The 20,024-nt window shown below is 41.1% G+C and overlaps 1 protein-coding gene across 1 annotated transcript; it reads right to left on the bottom strand.

Annotated features, from left to right (window-relative positions):
* Positions 1 to 4,238: 4,238 nt before the first annotated feature.
* LOC135218977 (uncharacterized) lies at positions 4,239 to 18,968 on the bottom strand. Its single transcript, XM_064255416.1, has 2 exons — positions 18,844 to 18,968; positions 4,239 to 4,866 (listed from the first exon to the last, which is right to left on the bottom strand). The coding sequence occupies exons 1-2, from the start codon at positions 18,966 to 18,968 to the stop codon at positions 4,239 to 4,241; spliced, it is 753 nt and encodes a 250-aa protein (XP_064111486.1).
* Positions 18,969 to 20,024: the final 1,056 nt, after the last annotated feature.

Here is a 20,024-nt window from a genome sequence, read left to right as displayed (position 1 = left end):
CCTTCTCTTTGCTGATCTGAAGTAGAAACTTGTGGAGCAAATGAGTTTTAAGTACATCTGCTAGCTTCTTTTTGCTTCACTTTCTCCTCTGGTGGTGGTGATGTCATCCACATGTACAGTATAAATGCTTGGTTTCTGGTTCCTGCTGAAGGCTCTGTCTCTCACGTTGGCCATTAGCATGTAGCCAAAAGGTACTCTAAGGGGTGATCCCATTCAAGTAACAAACAACAATTCTCATGTCCGTGGCATACATAAATCTCTGCAGTTATATATCGTCGACGTTTCCACAAACCGTCGAATCGGTTAAATTCTTGTTTTGAGCAAATCCTGTTTAAAGATTCTCTCGTTTCAGATCATCTTTTTATCAAGTAACGAAGTCGATAAACTGCTGATTTCTGGTTGTTGATAATTTTACGACCTTCTCTTTCTAACAGTGTTTAAATAATGTCTTAAAATCATGAAAATTTTTTCTTAATAATGTCTATCAAAGATATTTGTCAGTTTGTGAAAACTGACCGACTCAGTATTGACGATTCGGCATCTATTCGTCACTTAGTGGTGACATTGTTATTTGAAATGATGAATATGCGTCACACACCGAATCTGAGCATGGAATTTTGTTTCACATAAATACGTACAATATAGGCTGAGATTGTAAGATATATACATATTTATTTGTATGTCATAATATATTTGTATAAAAACACTGAGAATTTTCGAAGCCTTTCTTTTTCTGAAAAGATATCTCTTTTTAATGGCGACATTCCACTTGGTCGTCTTGTAAATCCACCAACTTCAAACAGTCCAGGATATGTTACACTAACAGACTCAGAAACAGTTACTTTTTCCAAGATACTCTCGTATTTGGCAGAGAAGCTTTATCATAATTCTTACTTATTATCACACTGTGATTTCTGCAGTTGTCGTTGTTTTCAAAATGAGAAAAACAAAGTAGCTTTTTACATTCGCATCTTGCACAAGCTGCAAACACATGACTCATAATGTCATCACTGTTCGCCACATACACTGGATCACTGATTGAATCAGACTCTGAACTGAGTATATCAGAAACATCAATGTGAAAATTGTCATTCTCATGATTCTTACTAGTGGTAGTAAGTCATACATCGGAATCCTCAGAATCGTAGTGGTTTAACGTACTTTTCTTGGCTAATTTGTACAAAGGTATATCACCGTCACCATCCGGGGGACAAACGCTGGACTATATTTATATATTGAGATATATACAAATATACACATTCATATACATACACCATGTATATGTATATATATATATATATATATATATATATATATATAATATATAGATAGATAGATATATATATATATATATCTGTGTGCCTGTGTGTGTGTTTTCACATACATTAAGCCACAAGGGGAATTATAATCGTCACCTGCTGTCCTCACACACATACACACACACACACACACACACACACACACACATATATATATTATATATTATATATATAATATATATATAATATATATATATATATATATATATATATATATATATATATATATATATGAATGTATGTATGTATGTCTGTGTATACGTCTCCTTTACTCGGACAAGTGGAGCGGGGGAGTACCATGAAGGTTCTTGGCTTACGATTCGACACGATATAATCGTAGGAGGGTTGAATGGCTCTAATGAATCAGTATAGAAATAGAAGCAAAGGAAAGTTCATAAAACTCCTCAAGTCCTCGGACGCGGGGTTGTAATAGCCTGGAGAACCTAAACTATTACGTAAAAAGTATCTTGCTCGAAGATGTGGTTTAATTTTTCGTTTTTGTGATTTTTTCATAAATCAGGAATTCTTTCGACCTCCCTATATACTGGTGAAGACTGCACTCAGGGGTAAGCTTGTTACACTGTAAACCTTAATTTTACTTAACGTAACTGTCGTCGATGTGGCCTGTTCCTTGACCCTTGGATTCTGCTTACTGAAGGACCCCGGACGAAACGGCGAAAAGAGAGGGAGATGGTGACCCATCACGCACAGGTTTATCTGTCAGTCTCCCTGTCAGTTCATCGAAACTGAAGTTAAAACGTACGTGTGGACGGCAGTTTGTGGGCGGAGTCAGTCCACTCACCAAAACTGATGAATTGATGGAATTAACTAAAGTTCTTTCGACCGACTTGCAGGTGATCGCACGTGTGGACGGGTAACCAACGATTTTTGACAGTTCGCCGCCAGATTTTGGTCTGGGAAGGATCTCAGCCGCTTTGACTAGAATATGAATAAACTATGTATATAGGCCTAATTCATTGTTAGACCATGTGGTGCTATTTGTAGACCGTTGCCAGTCCAAATCTTATGATAAGTATAAGAGAAAAATAATATTTCCATGCGATAGACACTTTGGTATAGGTCTAGGCCAGTGTCCTGCCTTTTTATGAAAGGTTACCAGTGAAAGTAGGCTTCACGGTCTATTTCATAAATAGCTGAAACATCCTCCAATCTCTCTTTAATAGGCAATATTTAGACCATACTCTGTTATGCCTTTTTGCTTCTTTCCTATTTTGAAATGAATTGCCGCAGCAGCTAGTTTTTGCAGCTCAACATCCTTATCACCCAACGGAGTTTCCATCGCTGCCATATAGTAGTTGTTGCCACTACGAAGGCTGGGCGAGAAATGAGGGCAAGGACTTCGAGTTGACTGTCAGACTGACAGTTCTACTCTGTACGTGTGGACGCTCATCCTCGAACGGTCGTGAACTTGTCTATTTTAGCCTTTTTAGCGTTTCTAGGGGCCGTTGTAGTCTCAAAGTTGTTGTTGTTAGTATAATTATTATTTTTTTTTATTTATTTATTATTTCTTTTTAGAACATGACCCTATCCATATGGAACAAGCCCACCACAGGGGATATTGACTGGAAATTCAATCTTCCAAAGTATATTCTGCCACTCATTGGAAAGTAGTAATAACAGGAGGTAATGGGAAATACAAATTGAAAAGATGAAGAGTCACAATTGAGATAGTATGGCAGTGGCGGATCTAAAAATCTTACACACACACACACATATATATATATATATATATTAATATATATATATATATATATTATATATAATATATATATATATGATATATATATATATTATTAATATAATAGATATTAATAGATATATATATATTCTATATAATATATATATATTATATAATATATATATATGGCAGATCTAAAATCTTTCATATATATAAATCCTAAGTGTCTCCTGCCTGGGTGCCCCTCTGGAGCCCTGACCCGGTCGCCTCCCCATCGGGGGACCCACCCCTGGCAGCCTAACCTGGTCACCTCCCCACCGGAGTCGCCACCCCTGCCAGCCAGACCCAGTCACCTACCCTCCAGGGGCCCCACCCATGGCAGCCGGACCTGGTCACCTCCCTGCCAGGGGCCCCAGACCTAGCGGCCCTATCCAGTCGCCATGTCGCCCCCCCGGCCCCCCTTGCAGGATGCCCCATTCGTCCCAGGACCCGTGACGGGCCTCACCCACCCATCCTGGGACACATGGCGGACCTCGCCATCCCGTACCAAGACCCGTCCCAGGCTTCGTGGAGGGGCTCGCCCACCCCGTCCTGGGATACGTGGCAGGCCCCAACCGCCCGTCCCGGGAGCCGTGGCAGGCCTTGCCTACCCATCCTAGAACATGTGGTAGGCCTCGCCCGCCCATCCCAGGACACTTGGCAGGCCTCGCCTGTCCGTTCTGGGGCATGTGGTGGGGCTCACCTGCCTGTCCCGGGACAAATGGGGGACCTTGCCCGCCCATCCGGGACCAGTGGCAGGCCTCACCCACCTGTTCCAGAACACAAGGCGGACCTCACCCACCCATCCGAGGTCCTGTGGTGGGCCTCGCCTGCCCGTCCAGGGACACGTTGCGGACCTCGCCCACCCATCTGGGAACCTGGACATGAGATGAACCTCGCCCACCTGTCCCGGGACCCGAGGCGGACCTCACCCACCCTTACTGAGACGTGGCCGACATTGCCCGCCCGTCTCAGGAAAATGGGTTCCTGGGACTTCTCTGAATCCTCTACTTCTTCTCCTGGCACCTCCACGAATCATACTGAATCCTCTCAATTCTCCTTGGTTTTTTCTGAATCCTTAGTTCCTTCTCCTGGCACCTCCATGAATCCTACTGAATCCTTTTAATTCTCCTAGGGCTTCTCTGAATTATCTGCTTCTTCCTCCGGCACCTCCTCGAATCCTACTGAATCCTTTCAATTCTCCTTGGGTTTCTCTGAATCCTGGCACCTACACGAATCATACTGAATCCTCTCAATTCTCCTTGTGCTTCTCTGAATCCTTTACTTCTTCTCCTGGCACCTACACGAATCCTACTTAATCCTCTCAATTCTCCTTGTGCTTCTCTGAATCCTTTGCTTCTTCTCCTGGCACCTACACGAATCCTACATAATCCTCTCAATTCTCCTGAGGCTTCTCTGAATCCTCTCAATTCTCCTAGGGTTTCTCTGTATCCTCTGCTTCTTCTCCTGGCACCTACACAAATCCTACTGAATCCTCTCAATTCTCCTTGGGCTTCTCTGAATCTTTTGCCTCTTCTCCTGGCACCTACATGAATCCTATTTAATCCTCTCAATTCTCCTGGGGCTTCTCTGAATCCTCTCAATTCTCCTGGGATTTCTCTGAATCCTCTGCTTCTTCTCCTGGCACCTACGCGAATACTACTGAATCCTCTCAGTTCTCCTTGGGCTTCTCTGAATCGTTTGCTTCTTCTCCTGGCACCTACGCGAATCCTACTTAATCCTCTCAATTCTCCTGGGGCTTCTCTGAATCCTCTCAATTCTCTTGGGGTTTCTCTGAATCCTCTACTTCTTCTCCTGGCACCTCCAAGAATCCTACTGAATCCTCTCAATTCTCCTGGGGCTTCTCTGAATCCTCTGCTTCTTCTCCTGGCACCTCCATGAATCCTACTGAATCCTCTCAATTCTCCTGGGGCTTCTCTGAATCCTCTGCTCCTTCTCCTGGCACCTACACGAATCCTACTGAATCCTCTCAATTCTCCAGGGGCTTCTCTGAATCCTCTGCTTCTTCTCCTGGCACCTCTACGAATCCTCTCAATTCTCCTTGGGCTTCTCTGAATCCTTTCCTTTCTCTCTTGGCACCTACACGAATCCAACTGAATCCTCTCAATTCTACTTGGGTTTCTCTGAATCCTCTGCTCCTTCTCCTGGCACCTACGCGAATCCTACTGAATCCTCTCAATTCTCCTGGGGCTTCTCTGAATCCTCTGCTTCTTCTCCTGGGGTTTCTCTGAATCCTCTACTTCTTCTCCTGGCACCTCCAAGAATCCTACTGAATCCTCTCAATTCTCCTGGGGCTTCTCTGAATCCTCTGCTTCTTCTCCTGGCACCTCCACGAATCCTACTGAATCCTCTCAATTCTCCTGGGGCTTCTCTGAATCCTCTGCTCCTTCTCCTGGCACCTACACGAATCCTACTGAATCCTCTCAATTCTCCAGGGGCTTCTCTGAATCCTCTGCTTCTTCTCCTGGCACCTCCACGAATCCTCTCAATTCTCCTTGGGCTTCTCTGAATCCTTTCCTTTCTCTCTTGGCACCTACACGAATCCAACTGAATCCTCTCAATTCTACTTGGGTTTCTCTGAATCCTCTGCTCCTTCTCCTGGCACCTACGCGAATCCTACTGAATCCTCTCAATTCTCCTGGGGCTTCTCTGAATCCTCTGCTTCTTCTCCTGGCACCTCCAAGAATCCTATACTATCCTCTCAATTCTCCTGGGGCTTCTCTGAATCCTCTGCTCCTTCTCCTGGCACCTCCACGAATCCTACTGAATCCTCTCAATTCTCCTTGGGTTTCTCTGAATCCTTTCCTTTCTCTCTTGGCACCTATACGAATCCTACTGAATCCTCTCAATTCTACTTGGGTTTCTCTGAATCCTCTGCTCCTTCTCCTGGCACCTATGCGAATCCTACTGAATCCTCTCAATTCTCCTGGGGCTTCTATGAATCCTCTGATTCTTCTCCTGGCACCTCCACGAATCCTAATAAATCCTCTCAATTCTCCTTGGGTTTCTCTGAATCCTTTCCTTTCTCTCTTGGCACCTACACGAATCCTACAGAATCCTCTCAATTCTCCTGGGGCTTCTCTGAATCCTCTGCTTCTTCTCTAAGAAAACATTTTAACATATTTAATTCCGTTCAAGTTCAATTTTCTTCAAGGTTAACAAAGCAAACTTATTACAAAATAAACATCAAACATTTCATACAACAAACATTCTCCTCGAATTTTTCACATCTGTTCCGTTTGAGCGAGGCCATCGCAGACTTGATCGTGCAATTCCTTGAAGATCGACAGCAGCTTCTGCAGTTTTCAATTGTCCTTCTCCTGGAGGTTCATCGGGTCGCACACCAATTTCTCCTTCCAGCTGGTTGTTCCGTTCGCCCTGGACACCGGCCTTCCTCTCCAGCGACTCCAGGTGACGATTTTGTTCCTCTAGAAGGCATGCCAGCTCGTTCCTCTTGAGTTTCGCCGCCTGAACTTCACACTAGAGGCTAGAGTCCACACTTTTCTTTCGAGAGGTCTTCCACTTCCTTATGCAGGTGCTGGAACCTCAGCTCGAGGTCTTTCCTGTTGGATTCCCGCTTTCAGTCGCCATCCGCACTGCTTCTTCGGTCTTTAGCTGCGGGTCTTTCTCCTTCTGTCGTAGGAGTTTCTCGAGCCTCGCAAGCAGGCAGTCTGCCTCTGCCAACTGCAGTGTCAGCTCCCTTATCCTCTTCACAGAGGGCATCGTTTCTTTGCCCAATTTCCTTTGCGTTGTCCTTCAAATGCTGATTTTCTTCTGCCATCTTGAGGATCTTGTCTTCTAGCTACCGTTTCTCCCTCTTCTCTTGATCGTTCTCCCTTTTCAGAGACAACGTTTCAGCTTCGAGCAAGTGGGTCCTGTCTTGCCAGGCTTGCTGTTGCAACACCTCCTGAGTGATCTGGATTACACGACTGCGTTCTTCCCTTCCACCCGCCTGCTGAATCTCTTCATGGTAGTCAAACCTCTATTGCAGCTGAAGAATTGTCCTGTCCAAGTTCACACGCTGCTCTCTCTGGCACTGGATGGTGTCTCGCAAGGCCGCAATTCTCTCTTTCAGTTCCTTTTCCTTAAGCTGCTCAGCTCCACCACCAGTCAGGAGAAACCTCACCAGCAAATAGGCAGCCACAGCAAACAAGATGACTATTCCTCCGTATTCCGAACAACATCTGGACAACAACGTCCCAAAAACAGCTGCTGCCAGGGGCGGGTAAGGCCACATTTTCTTCAAACTGGAGGTATGTTATCTACAGAGAACATACCCAGTTCATATACTCTCCTCTCTCTCGATTTTTCGTTGATTTTCTATATTCCACGAGAGATATTTTGATTTATCAAAATATAGCAAGAAAGATTCTGAAAGATTTTTAATCATGTCTTGTTTCTTGGTGTTATAAATTTCTGAAATCTCTCTCTCTCTCTCTCTCTCTCGTTTGTACGGGATCTTTTTCTCAAGTTTCTAAGAACATTAGGGATTTTCTGCAGTACATATCTCTTTTTGTCTGCTCTCTCTCTCTCTCTCTCTCTCTCTCTCTTGACGCGAAACATCGCGTCAAGAGAGAGAGAACAACTTGTAGTAGCAGTAATAAATATATAATTCAATATGACAATACCGGATTTGACTCCTTTTGGAATATAATAGGTGGCAGGAGAAGAAGCAGAAGATTCACAGAAGCCACAGGAGAATTAAGAGGACTCAGTAGGATTCATGGAGGTGCCAGGAGAAGAAGCAGAAGATTCAGAGAAGCCCCAGGAGAATTAAGAGGATTCAGTAGGATTCTTGGAGGTGCCAGGGGAAGAAGCAGTGGATTTAGAGAAACCCAAGGAGAATTGAGAGGATTCAGTAGGGTTCGTGTAAGTGCCAGGAGAAGAAGCAAAGGATTCAGAGAAACCCAAGGAGAACTGAGAAGATTCAGTAGGATTCGTGTTGGTGCCAGGAGAAGAAGCAGAAGATTTAGAGAAGCCCCAGGAGAATTGAGAGGATTCAGTAGGATTCGAATAGGTGCCAGGAGAAGAAGCAGAGGATTCAGAGAAACTCCAGGAGAATTGAGAGGATTCAGTGGCATATTCTGGTTCTAAAACTAAGCATAGGGGTTACTCTCTCTCGGGACTGGTGGGTGAGGCCCGCCACGGGTCCCGGGACTATCAGGCGAGTCCTGTCACAGGTCATGGGATGGGCGGGCGAGGTCTGCCACGGGTCCCAGGATAGGCAGGTGAGGCCCGCAATGGGTCCTGGGACAGGCAGGCAAGGCCCGTCATGAGTTCTGGGATGGGGAGGCAAGGTCTGTCAAGGTTCCCAGGATGTGCAGGTAATGCCCACCATGGGTCCCGAGATGGACGTGCGTGTCCCACCACGGGTCCCGGGACAGGCGGGTGAGGCCTGCCACGGGTCCCGGGATGGGTAGGCAAGGCCAGCTACGAGTCCCAGGACGGGCGGGCGAGGCCTGCTACGGTTCCCGGGACGGGCAGGCAAGGCCCACCACGGGTCCCAGGACGGATGGGAGAGGCACACCACGCATCCTGGGATGGGCAGTCAAGGACCGCCATGAGGTTCTGGGATGGGCGGGGAAGGCCCACCACGGTTCATAGGATCGGCAGGCGAGACCCGCCACGGGCCCTGGGACGGGGAGGCGAGGCCCGCCACGTGTCCTGGGACGGGCAGTCGAGGTCCGCCACGGGGTCTCGGGACGGGTGGGCAAGGACCCCCATGTGTCCCAGGACAGAGGGAGGCAAGGCCCGCCACGGGTCCCGGGAAGGGTATATGAGGCCTGTCCCATTTCCCAGGACAGGGAGGAGAGGTCCACGACAGGTCCGGGACAGGCAGGCGAGGCCCGCCACATGCCCTGGGATGGGCATGTGATGCCCGCCACACGTCCCATGACAGGTGGGCAAGGCTGGCCACGAGTCCCGTAATTATACCAAATAATTCGGTAAATGCGGTACACTTCCTATAAATGAACATTCATGAATATACTTGGACATCACCAGAAGGCAGTCGTAGAAAATAGATCACATAGCTAGTTATTAATCATGAAATAAAAGGACAGAAATTATATATATATATATATATATATATATATATATTCATAAATATTTTATATATATATATATATATATATATATATATATATAGTATATATATATATATATATATATATATATATATATATATATATATATATATATATATACATTATATATATATATATATCTATATAATATCATATATATATATATATATATATATATATATATATATATATATATATATATATATATATATAATATATATACACTTATATATTCCATACTTATATAGATAATAGCCAAGTCATTGGCCTTACGAGAAATGGCTCATCTGCAGCTTCAGAGCCATTTCGTTCTACCGATAGATTCACAATCACCACCAGGCAGCAAACTCCTGAGATATATGCTAGTATTGCAACAGTGGTTTTTTTTTTTTTTTGCCATGTCCATAGGTTAGGTTAGGTTGGGTTAATTTAACAACTCACAAATTTGGGTGTAGGAAACTTGAGATTATATTCAAGAAAATTCTATGATTAGTTTAGAAGATATGGCGTGTGGATTTTTCCAGGGCAAGGTCTCGGTACTCGGTTACAGAAAGTATTATTTCCTTCAACAGCAGTGGTAATCGGTTACAGAATGGACGGCCTTTATTTTACATTTACAAAGACTAACAGTGGAGGTGTCTGTCCTAGGTATAATATATGACTGACCTGTTTTACTATTTAGGGGCTTTTCATTCCATGTATAAGCTCCGTTTAATTCGATGCCCCTACGGCACATTTGCTTAATCTTCTGGATCGCAACTCAACAGTAACTACAACGTCATTTCTTTAATTTAAGCTAATGAGAAATATTCTCTCTCTCTCTCTCTCTCTAACAAACAAACAAACAAATTACATCAGTCGTAACGGCCTTCCAAGATAGTCAAAACTGTGAAGAAGTTAGCAACAATATCGTGCCTTAGAATCTAGCAGTTCAAATGGACCTCGAAGAAAACCTAGTATAAAATTATCTTTGATCAAAGAACTTACGTAAGTCTTCTTTCCAAACTTGGCACACTAAATGATTTTAGGCGTAGGCTTGGCCTACCGAGTACTACGTGTATGCCGAGAACAAAGGTATTAACTGGGAATATCAAATTTTTATTGAGGGAGGGAGGTGGTTGTAGAAGGTAAAATGAAAGGGCTATTTCTAGTCCAGGCCTGAATGAAATGGGAAAAGAAGGGGAGAGAAAAACGATCCAGGTATCGACAGACACCAAGAGACTCTCAGTGAGGTACTTCTCAGCACTTTGCCAACTGGACTAAAATGACCTAATTAAAGTGAACTATGTAAATCAGACACAAATGGCCAATAATTTTGCAAGATAAATGGCCAGGTGAAACTAAAAGGAAGTCTGCAAGAAAAATGCAAAAAAAAAAAAAAAAAAAAAAATTATCCTTGATGGAAAATTGTCCTTATACTCAAAATCGGCAAGTTTCCAAACGTTATAAAGAAAATACTCATGCCTTTTAATATTACACATTATTACTTGTTTACCGTTAAACAAAATGAATAATATAAATTATCGCATTAATGTGATGCAGAACAGACATCTGGTGAGGCAGACTGGGCACTAACTGTTAAAAGAAATGACGATATACCTGGAGAAAGTAAAAAAAAAAATTAATAAATTAAATCAAGAGCGAGATGAACCACACAACAATAGTGAGAAATAAAACAAGCTTAAAGTAACCAAAGTTAACAAAGACAAAAATGTTGACAAATAAGACAAACTACTAATAAAAATGTCCTCTATCAGCTAAGAAACGCCAACCTGAGAGCAACAAACAACCCAACGTTCCCGCCTAATGCTGCCCACATGACCTCCCTCATAAACGGAGGCGGTACACTTTGCATTTTATCTCCTTCCCCGCCCCCACATGAATTCTTCAGTTAACTGCCAGTTTTCATGACCAGCTGTGAAATGTTATCTCCACATCTTTTTTCTTTGTTAGTGTGTGATTGTATCAACGTAAATTACAAGCGAATGACTGCCTGTTTTACTGGGAACGATCGTATATTTCATCATGAATATCTGATTTTCATTACAGTATCTAGCAGAGTACGGAATGGCATTTCCACAGTATAGAGAGCGGAAGAGTTTGATAATTGAAGTCACATTTGCTAAATTTACAAGTCCATAAGGCCGACTAACTAACTGTTTCATAGAATAAAAACAATACTTGGCAAAATTATACTTAAAAGGGAATAAATTTCACTGATTATATCAAAGCATTAATTATTTGCTGAATTATTCCGCCAGGATCTGCCTAATACTTAAAAAACAATGGCTTTTATCTCCTGATTGCTAATAGGGTGACTGCTTTGCCTATCGTCTAAAGTTCAGGACAAGGACTTCAAAGCTTAATAAATATTTCAAAGTCAAAGGAAACTATTTTAAATTTCAAAATCGTGTGCCGTTAACAATATAACAAGCAGAATAACCAGACGTTAAAAAAGAAGATATTGTATGCAAATTCCAAGTTTACCTCTAGAATCTAGCAACTAAGTGCGTGGAGTGAATTTCATGTGAATGAATACATGAAAAAGATCCCAAAAGGCGCCAAAGGGCTACAGTCCAGAACTTGAGCGAAAATATCGGACTTTATATATGATTATTTATTCTGTAACATAATGTCACCAGTAAAATACTTCTGCATACTCTATTTTTTCCCCAGACACCATCCGCCTGTGGTGTTTTCGCATGGTAACACTGCATCTCGGGCTTTAAATAGTTACACTATGTGTAAGTTTTAGGTAAATAAAAGGATATCTGGGTGTACATTTACAACTGAAAAGTGTTTTAATAATTTACTGTATTCGAATTACACCGTTAATATTCGAAATAGGATATTATTTAAAGCCCGGGACGCAGTGTTACCATGCGCAAACACCACAGGCGGATGGACAGATGGAAAAAAACAGAGTATAGTGTGTATAATATATATACACACACAAACATATATATATATATATATATATATATATATATATATATATATATATATATATATATATATATATACTATACACACATACATACATACTAGGTAACCCTCATATGCGGTTTTGCGACTGTGACGGGGTTTCTGGGAAAAGAACAATGAGGTGTTTTACTCGTGAAATGAAGTGACAGAATAATTAATCAATATATAAAGTCCGAGATTTTCGCGCAAGACTTAACCCCGAGCTTAGGTGATATATTATATATATATATATATATATATATATATACAAAGAGATAGATTAAAATGGCTCTCAGTCATAACTTGCTCGTCTTAAATGCCATGTTACTTTGTTTAAAAATCCTGTACATCAGTATTCCAAGCTCTGGGACAAGTATAGCCCTCCAGTACAAGGAAGAGATTACAATTCTTATGCAGCAGATATTACTTGCTGAACGGTTAACGATTTAAATGAAACTATAACTAGTGAATTAAATAATTTTCCCAAAAGACTATACGATATTGAAATGACATACGAAATGACATCAACGAAATGTCCCTAAAATTAGTCTTACTGTTATAGTCCGCTATCTCCCATTAAAAAAAAGAAAAAAAAATACTGCTGTCATTGGAGGACGCAGATACATTGAAAAGATATTTCAAGTTTGGAGTATCGTTGATCATATATATATATATATATGATCATATATATATATACATATATATATATATGTGTGTGTGTGTGAGTGTTTAAGGGATTAAAGCTTAACGCTGTCATCTAGTACGTTCCCGAAAGAGGGAAAATTGGACGGATACAGGAAATGGGGAGGAACAAATTGTTGAAATCAAATTCAGAACAAGGTCAAACATACGGCACGAAAGAAACTAAACACCGGTGTTGATAAGTGGGGCTTCACAAACCCACTTCATATGGCCAGTAAACCTGTCCACAAAACCCATTTCGAAAAGTGCAGCTGGAGTCTTGCCAATTCTATTGATAAATCATTTTCTCGAAAATCGGGAAAAATGACGTTCAAATATCATTATTGAACCCATTGTCTATCATTACATCGGAGTAAAATGTCATATATTCATCATGTTTGGGAAAGTCACGCAAATCATAGACTGCATGAAATCCCTGAAAGAGAGAGAGAGAGAGAGAGAGAGAGAGGAGAGAGAGAGAGAAAGTTAATATATCCCACATAGTTCCACAGCCAAATTCAAAGTTCGCCCCATTTCTTATCTCGGAGACTACAAACTGCTTCATCCAGCAGGGCACTTTAACCCCCTCCCCGGATATGAGCTGCAACACAACCAAAAAGCTCACGTGAAATATATAACCAATAAGCTGTGTATTACAATACAGTCATGACGGAATTTACGTTACGCCACTAATCGGCTCTAGGTTAGACCAGCTGCTCACTATTGTCCGAGTAAGTAAGTTATTTGTCCTCAAGTTCACTAAGAGATTATACAGCACCAATAATAAGTTCTATGATTTTACCCTGCAGGCGGTCATGCATTAATGATATCAAAATATGGGCGTTAATTCCACAACTTTTCGTTAATAATTACCGGAAAATATGTCTGCAAAATTGACACACTAAATCTCGTTGAAATCATCTTCGAGATGTTGGATAAATGCTAACGCGTGGCCGTTTGTGCACCATTATCTAAATGCCACGAAAGTTTACATTATATATGCATATATATATATATATATATATATATATATATATATTAGATATATATATAGAGAGAGAGAGAGAGAGTAGACGAGAGAGAGAGAGAGAGATAGAGAGAGAGAGAGAGGAGAGATACATATATACTATATGTTTACCATTCAGTTAAGTAAAATTCGATAAAGAAACAGGCGAGGCATGTCTTTCTCTCTCTCTTCTGTGAGTTTCCGATCTACATCATCCTTTTTCGTTTTCTTTCTGCTGCTTGCCTGCCTCTTTACAGAAAACAGTAGGCCGGCCTACAAATCTGCAAATTAATCCGAAACAACTGGAGGTCAAAATGAAGATGATAAAAAGGGTCAACGAGCCTCGGTCGCTCTCAGACCCTCCAATCACAAGTCGAAGGCAGGAACCAACCTGGGCCTCTCCCCCGCTCGTCGCTGCCGTTGTTTTCCCACGTGGATGCACTCTGATCAGTGCCTGACAATTGGGAGTGAAGTTCCCTTCTCCAACCAGCACCCTTAGAAAGAAGAAAAATCCGACAACGAATACATTAATGTACGGGTTTCGTTGGCAGTCACCTTTTGCCTCTTTCTGTATTCATTTCTTTATTTTCTATGTCTGAGCTTGTGCGATAGTTCATAGTGATCCCTTGTCATCTCCCCACAGCTAAAGCTAACCTAATCAAAGTACTGTGGTTCCCTTGTCTTTGATTTAATAGTGCTCATTGCTTGATGAACTCCCGATATTAGCAGTGCTAAGAAACTTTACTAAGGGAGAAAACGTAATTCGGTGCCTGCGTCTCACACCCTCCCCTTCAATACAATCAGGTTCTACGACGTAATTCAGTCATTTCGTGCCCTTTGAAGAAATCCTGAGAACGTAAGATTTATATTAAAGCAAGTCGGAAGACTTTAGTGGCATCACTGATTTTGATCAGTGCTTTGTGTCACACACGTGTTTATAGGGAAATACCTCGTTTTAGGTATCCTCTCGCTTTCATTCTTGCTGTGAGAGGTGGCTTCTGCCTTATCCTAGCTCAGGCATACCTCCATATCTCCGCTCCAAGTTCTCGCACGTGTCGGAAACCGAACGCGTTTCCAGTGCTACAAGCAGCTGTTTTCATAACAAGCAGCGCCCTTGCTAACGCCTTGCATGCGTAGAGCATTTAGTCTGTAAATATACCCCTTTAAATTTGATCCTTAGAGTTTTCCTTACATTCTTCCCTTGAAATCTACTCTCGGCCCTAAGCCTTAACTTCAGTTTATAAACTAAACTCCATAGGGCCTTAAAGTCAGATGCAGTTATTCCGTTGATCATTCCTTCGAATCCTAGATTTATAAAAACATAATTTATGTAGAAGGATGATGCGCGGAAGTTTTACTGCACAAGATGATCATTCACGGATCGGCAACTAATATGAATAAGGCAATAAACGATGTGTAGTTTTTCCTCTAGAGCTACCCCATATGAATGAATATGGCGTCATAAGGGAAATTATATATGTAAATATATATATATATATATATATATATATATATATATATATATATGTATGTATATATATATATATATATATATATATATATATATATATATATATATATATATATATATATATATATTATATATATATATATATATATATATATATACATGGTGAAAACCTGGGCACACTAAAGCCTGGAGTAGAGATTTATGTACATATACATTATTATAAGAACGAACGAAAAAAAATATGTTTCGTTTAGGTAATCTTTAGCAACACTGAAATGACCAACTTCTGCAATATTTCTTGACTGCAGCACTAACCTCATTTCAAATTAAACATTTCAGTCGTTTTAAATTTCGAGAGTCATCTTTTAATGCACGAACAGTTACAAAGGAAGTAGAAAAATATTGGCCAACGCTGATGAACAGAAATAGGAGATAAAAAACTAAGAAAAGGAATAGGTTCAAGAACACATAATTATAGGTTACAGGACGCGTTGAATTTTAGTAAGTCATGTTGCTGAGAAGACCAAAAACATTTTGGAATACCTGTAAAGATTCTTAATAAGAAAAGCGGAGAAATCAATGGCAAAGAGCTGACCCTTCAACATAAAAGCCCTAAGACAGTCATGAGCAATAGTGAAGGAGGATTCATGCATAACTCGGCTCAACGGAGGTCATTTGTGAAAGACAGTCAGGATCGGATAGCGGGATTTCTATGATGAGAAGAACTGAACTTGAGAGAGAGAGAGAGAGAGAGAGAGAGAGAGAGAGAGAGAGAGAGAGAGAGAGGGTTGAGGGAATGGGGACTGCATTGTCAAAATGGGCTTTGTGCCAGTCTCTTTAATTGCTGTAGAGGTATAAAAGCCGGCGATATAATAAAGCTCCAACACCAGAATGATTATTCACATTGGACATGTACCACTGTAGATTTCACTTAACAATGAATCAAATAATAATAATAATAATAATAATAATAATAATAATAATAATAATAATAATAATAATAATAATAATAATAATAATAGTAGGAGAAGGAAAACCAACCTAAGCATGGCATGGATAGACTATAAGAAAGCCTTCGGCATGATACCACACACATGGCTAATAGAATGCCTGAAAATATATGGGGCAGAGGAAAACACCATCAGCTTCCTCAAAAATACAATGGGCAACTGGAATACAATACTTACAAGCTCTGGAATAAGACTAGCAGAGGTTAATATCAGGAGAGGGATCTTCCAGGGAGACTCACTGTCCCCACTACTCTTCGTAGTAGCCATGATTCCCATGACAAAAAGTACTACAGAAGATGGATGCCGGGTACCAACTCAAGAAAAGAGGCAACAGAATCAACCATCTGATGTTCATGGACGACATCAAGCTGTATGGTAAGAGCATCAAGGAAATAGATACCCTAATCCAGACTGTAAGGATTGTATCTGGGGACATCAGGATGGAGTTTGGAATAGAAAAATGCGCCTTAGTCAACATGCAAAAAGGCAAAGTAACGAGAACTGAAGGGATAAAGCTACCAGATGGGAGCAACATCAAACACATAGATGAGACAGGATACAAATACCTGGGAATAATGGAAGGAGGGGATATAAAACACCAAGAGATGAAGGACACGATCAGGAAAGAATATATGCAGAGACTCAAGGCGATACTCAAGTCAAAACTCAACGCCGGAAATATGATAAAAGCCATAAACATATGGGCAGTGCCAGTAATCAGATACAGCGCAGGAATAGTGGAATGGACGAAGGCAGAACTCCGCAGCATAGATCAGAAAACCAGGAAACATATGACAATACACAAAGCACTACACCCAAGAGCAAATACGGACAGACTGTACATAACACGAAAGAAAGGAGGGAGAGGAACTACTAAGTATAGAGGACTGCGTCAACCACCGAGAACAGAGCACTGGGGCAATATCTGAAAACCAGTGAAGACGAGTGGCTAAAGAGTGCATGGGAAGAAGGACTAATAAAAGTAGACGAAGACCCAGAAATATACAGACAGGAGAATGACAGAAAGAACAGAGGACTGGCACAACAAACCAATGCACGGACAATACATGAGACAGACTAAAGAACTAGCCAGCGATGACACATGGCAATGGCTACAGAGGGGAGAGCTAAAGAAGGAAACTGAAGGAATGATAACAGCGGCACAAGATCAGGCCCTAAGAACCAGACATGTTCAAAGAACGATAGATGGAAATAACATCTCTCACATATGTAGGAAGTGCAATACGAAAAATGAAACCATAAACCACATAGCAAGCGAATGCCCGGCACTTGCACAGAACCAGTACAAAAAGAGGCATGATTCAGTGGCAAAAGCCCTCCACTGGAGCCTGTGCAAGAAACATCAGCTACCTTGCAGTAATAAGTGGTACGAGCACCAACCTGAGGGAGTGATAGAAAACGATCAGGCAAAGATCCTCTGGGACTATGGATATCAGAACGGATAGGGTGACTACGTGCAAACAGACCAGACGTGACGTTGATTGACAAAGTCAAGAAGAAAGTATCACTCATTGATGTCGCAATACCATGGGACACCAGAGTGAAGAGAAAGAGAGGGAAAAAATGGATAAGTATCAAGATCTGAAAATAGAAATAAGAAGGATATGGGATATGCCAGTGGAAATCGTACCCATAATCATAGGAGCACTAGGCACGATCCCAAGATCCTTGAAAAGGAATCTAGAAAAACTAGAGGCTGAAGTACCTCCGGGCCTCATGCAGAAGAGTGTGATCCTAGAAACGGCACACATAGTAAGAAAAGTGATGGACTCCTAAGGAGGCAGGATGCAACCCGGAACCCCACACTATAAATACTACCCAGTCGAATTGGAGGACTGTGATAGAGCAAAAAAAAAAAAAAAAAAAAAAAAAAAAAAAAAAAATAATAATAATAATAATAATAATAATAATATCTTGGGAGTAGACCCTCTTTCAAACAAGTCTTGTTGAAAAAGATTGCTGCATCAGTTCCATTAATTTTGAACAGAGTCTTCTCTATTTTCCTTATCAAGGATTTTTCATAGTTGCTAAAACTGGCAAGCAACGGCCAAAGGGGATCGTCAAATCCGGTATTGTCATATTGAATTATATATTTATTACTTCTACTACAAGTTGTTCTCGCTAGAGAGAGAGAGAGAGAGAGAGAGAGAGAGAGAGAGAACAATTTGTAGTAGCAGTAATAAATATATAATTCAATATGACTATACCGGATTTGACGTTTGACGATCCCCTTTGGCACGTTGCCTGCCAGTTTTAGCAACAATGAAAAATCCTTGATAAGGAAAATAGAGAAGACTCGGTACAAAATTAATGGAACTGATGCAGTAATCCTTTTTAATAATAATAATAATAATAATAATAATTTGAATAGAGCGCACGAGTAGAGGAAGGCCTAACAATAGTTATTCATTCTCTCTCTTTATCAATAATTTCTGAGGTATTGAAAAAGGATGATTAACAATATCAGACTGAGTGATAATATGACCAGTTGGATCCCTATTTATGTGGTCTCGAAAAGACTCCAACTTTCTTTCCTCAAAAGCTGAGGTGGCTCCCTTTCTTCGGTACTCGGCGTCCTTTTCCCATAGCCCCACATCTTCTTGCACCATCATCATCATCATCATCATCACCTTCACCATCACCATCACCATCATCATTTCCTTCAGCTCCTACTCCGCCGCCTCCGCCCTTCCTCCAAGAGACATTTAGCCGTCGTTTAAAGAGTGGCGGGGAGCTCGTCACAAGGGGTCTCATACAGCGACTAAAAGTATCGTCAAGTTTAAAAGCTTTTGGAAGTCAGAAGAGGATGAAGGCTCAAGCTTAAATAAACTTCGCTAAAGCTGTTGAATGGCAGTTTCAAAAAGAGAGGGGTGACGGGTGATTGGTTGGCCCCATGGAGAGAGAGAGAGAGAGAGAGAGAGAGAGAGAGAGAGAGAGAGAGAGAACCAGGCCACTGATTGGGTGAGTGGTTGTGGAGTTTCGCCGACAGACTAATTACCGATTAATTTTCGTTAGTGTACCCTTTATGAACTAATAGCCTAATGTTTCCGTAATGGGCAATGTCAGATGCCTGTGCCCACAGCCCACACGAAGATGCAAACAGGAAAATTAGTATTTATGAAACGCAGATATGTATATCCACATATAAACATTAATTATATATATATATATATATATATATATATATATATATATATATATTATTATTAATATATATATAATATAGGCTATATATATGTGTGTGTGTTTGATAAGATGTGGAACAGCATATAAGAAGAGAAATCATGAAAAGTTGGTTGAGGTTAAAGATTTGGAAGTTGAGTTCCAGGAAGGGGTCACAGAGGCATCAGGGAGCATTCGGGGTTTCAGGCGAGTGCGTACAGCGAGTAAAGCTGTTGGTAGCGGGATGAACAAGAGAGAAATTTACTAAGGTGACAACAAAGATAATTTGATGTGCAATAGACAACAGAGATAATTTAGTGCAATTGCAAGACAGAAAGGAAATTCTTTTACAGGATACAACGAAATAGGCGAGGTTGCTAAGACGAAGACAAGTGAGGAAAAAAAGGATTATAAAAAGATTAGGACGATAAGCAGTAGTTTAGGAACAATAACAGATGTTCTATAAGTGGATAAATGACCAGTTAATCAGCAATCTATGATGCAAATGGAGAGATGAGACTGAACAAAATCCAGTCGATTCAGTT

This window comes from Macrobrachium nipponense, chromosome 1 (assembly GCF_015104395.2).
Source record: "Macrobrachium nipponense isolate FS-2020 chromosome 1, ASM1510439v2, whole genome shotgun sequence".
NCBI lineage: Eukaryota > Metazoa > Arthropoda > Malacostraca > Decapoda > Palaemonidae > Macrobrachium > Macrobrachium nipponense.
Note: the sequence above shows the minus strand (reverse complement) of the source record. Positions and strands in the feature narration are given on the sequence as shown.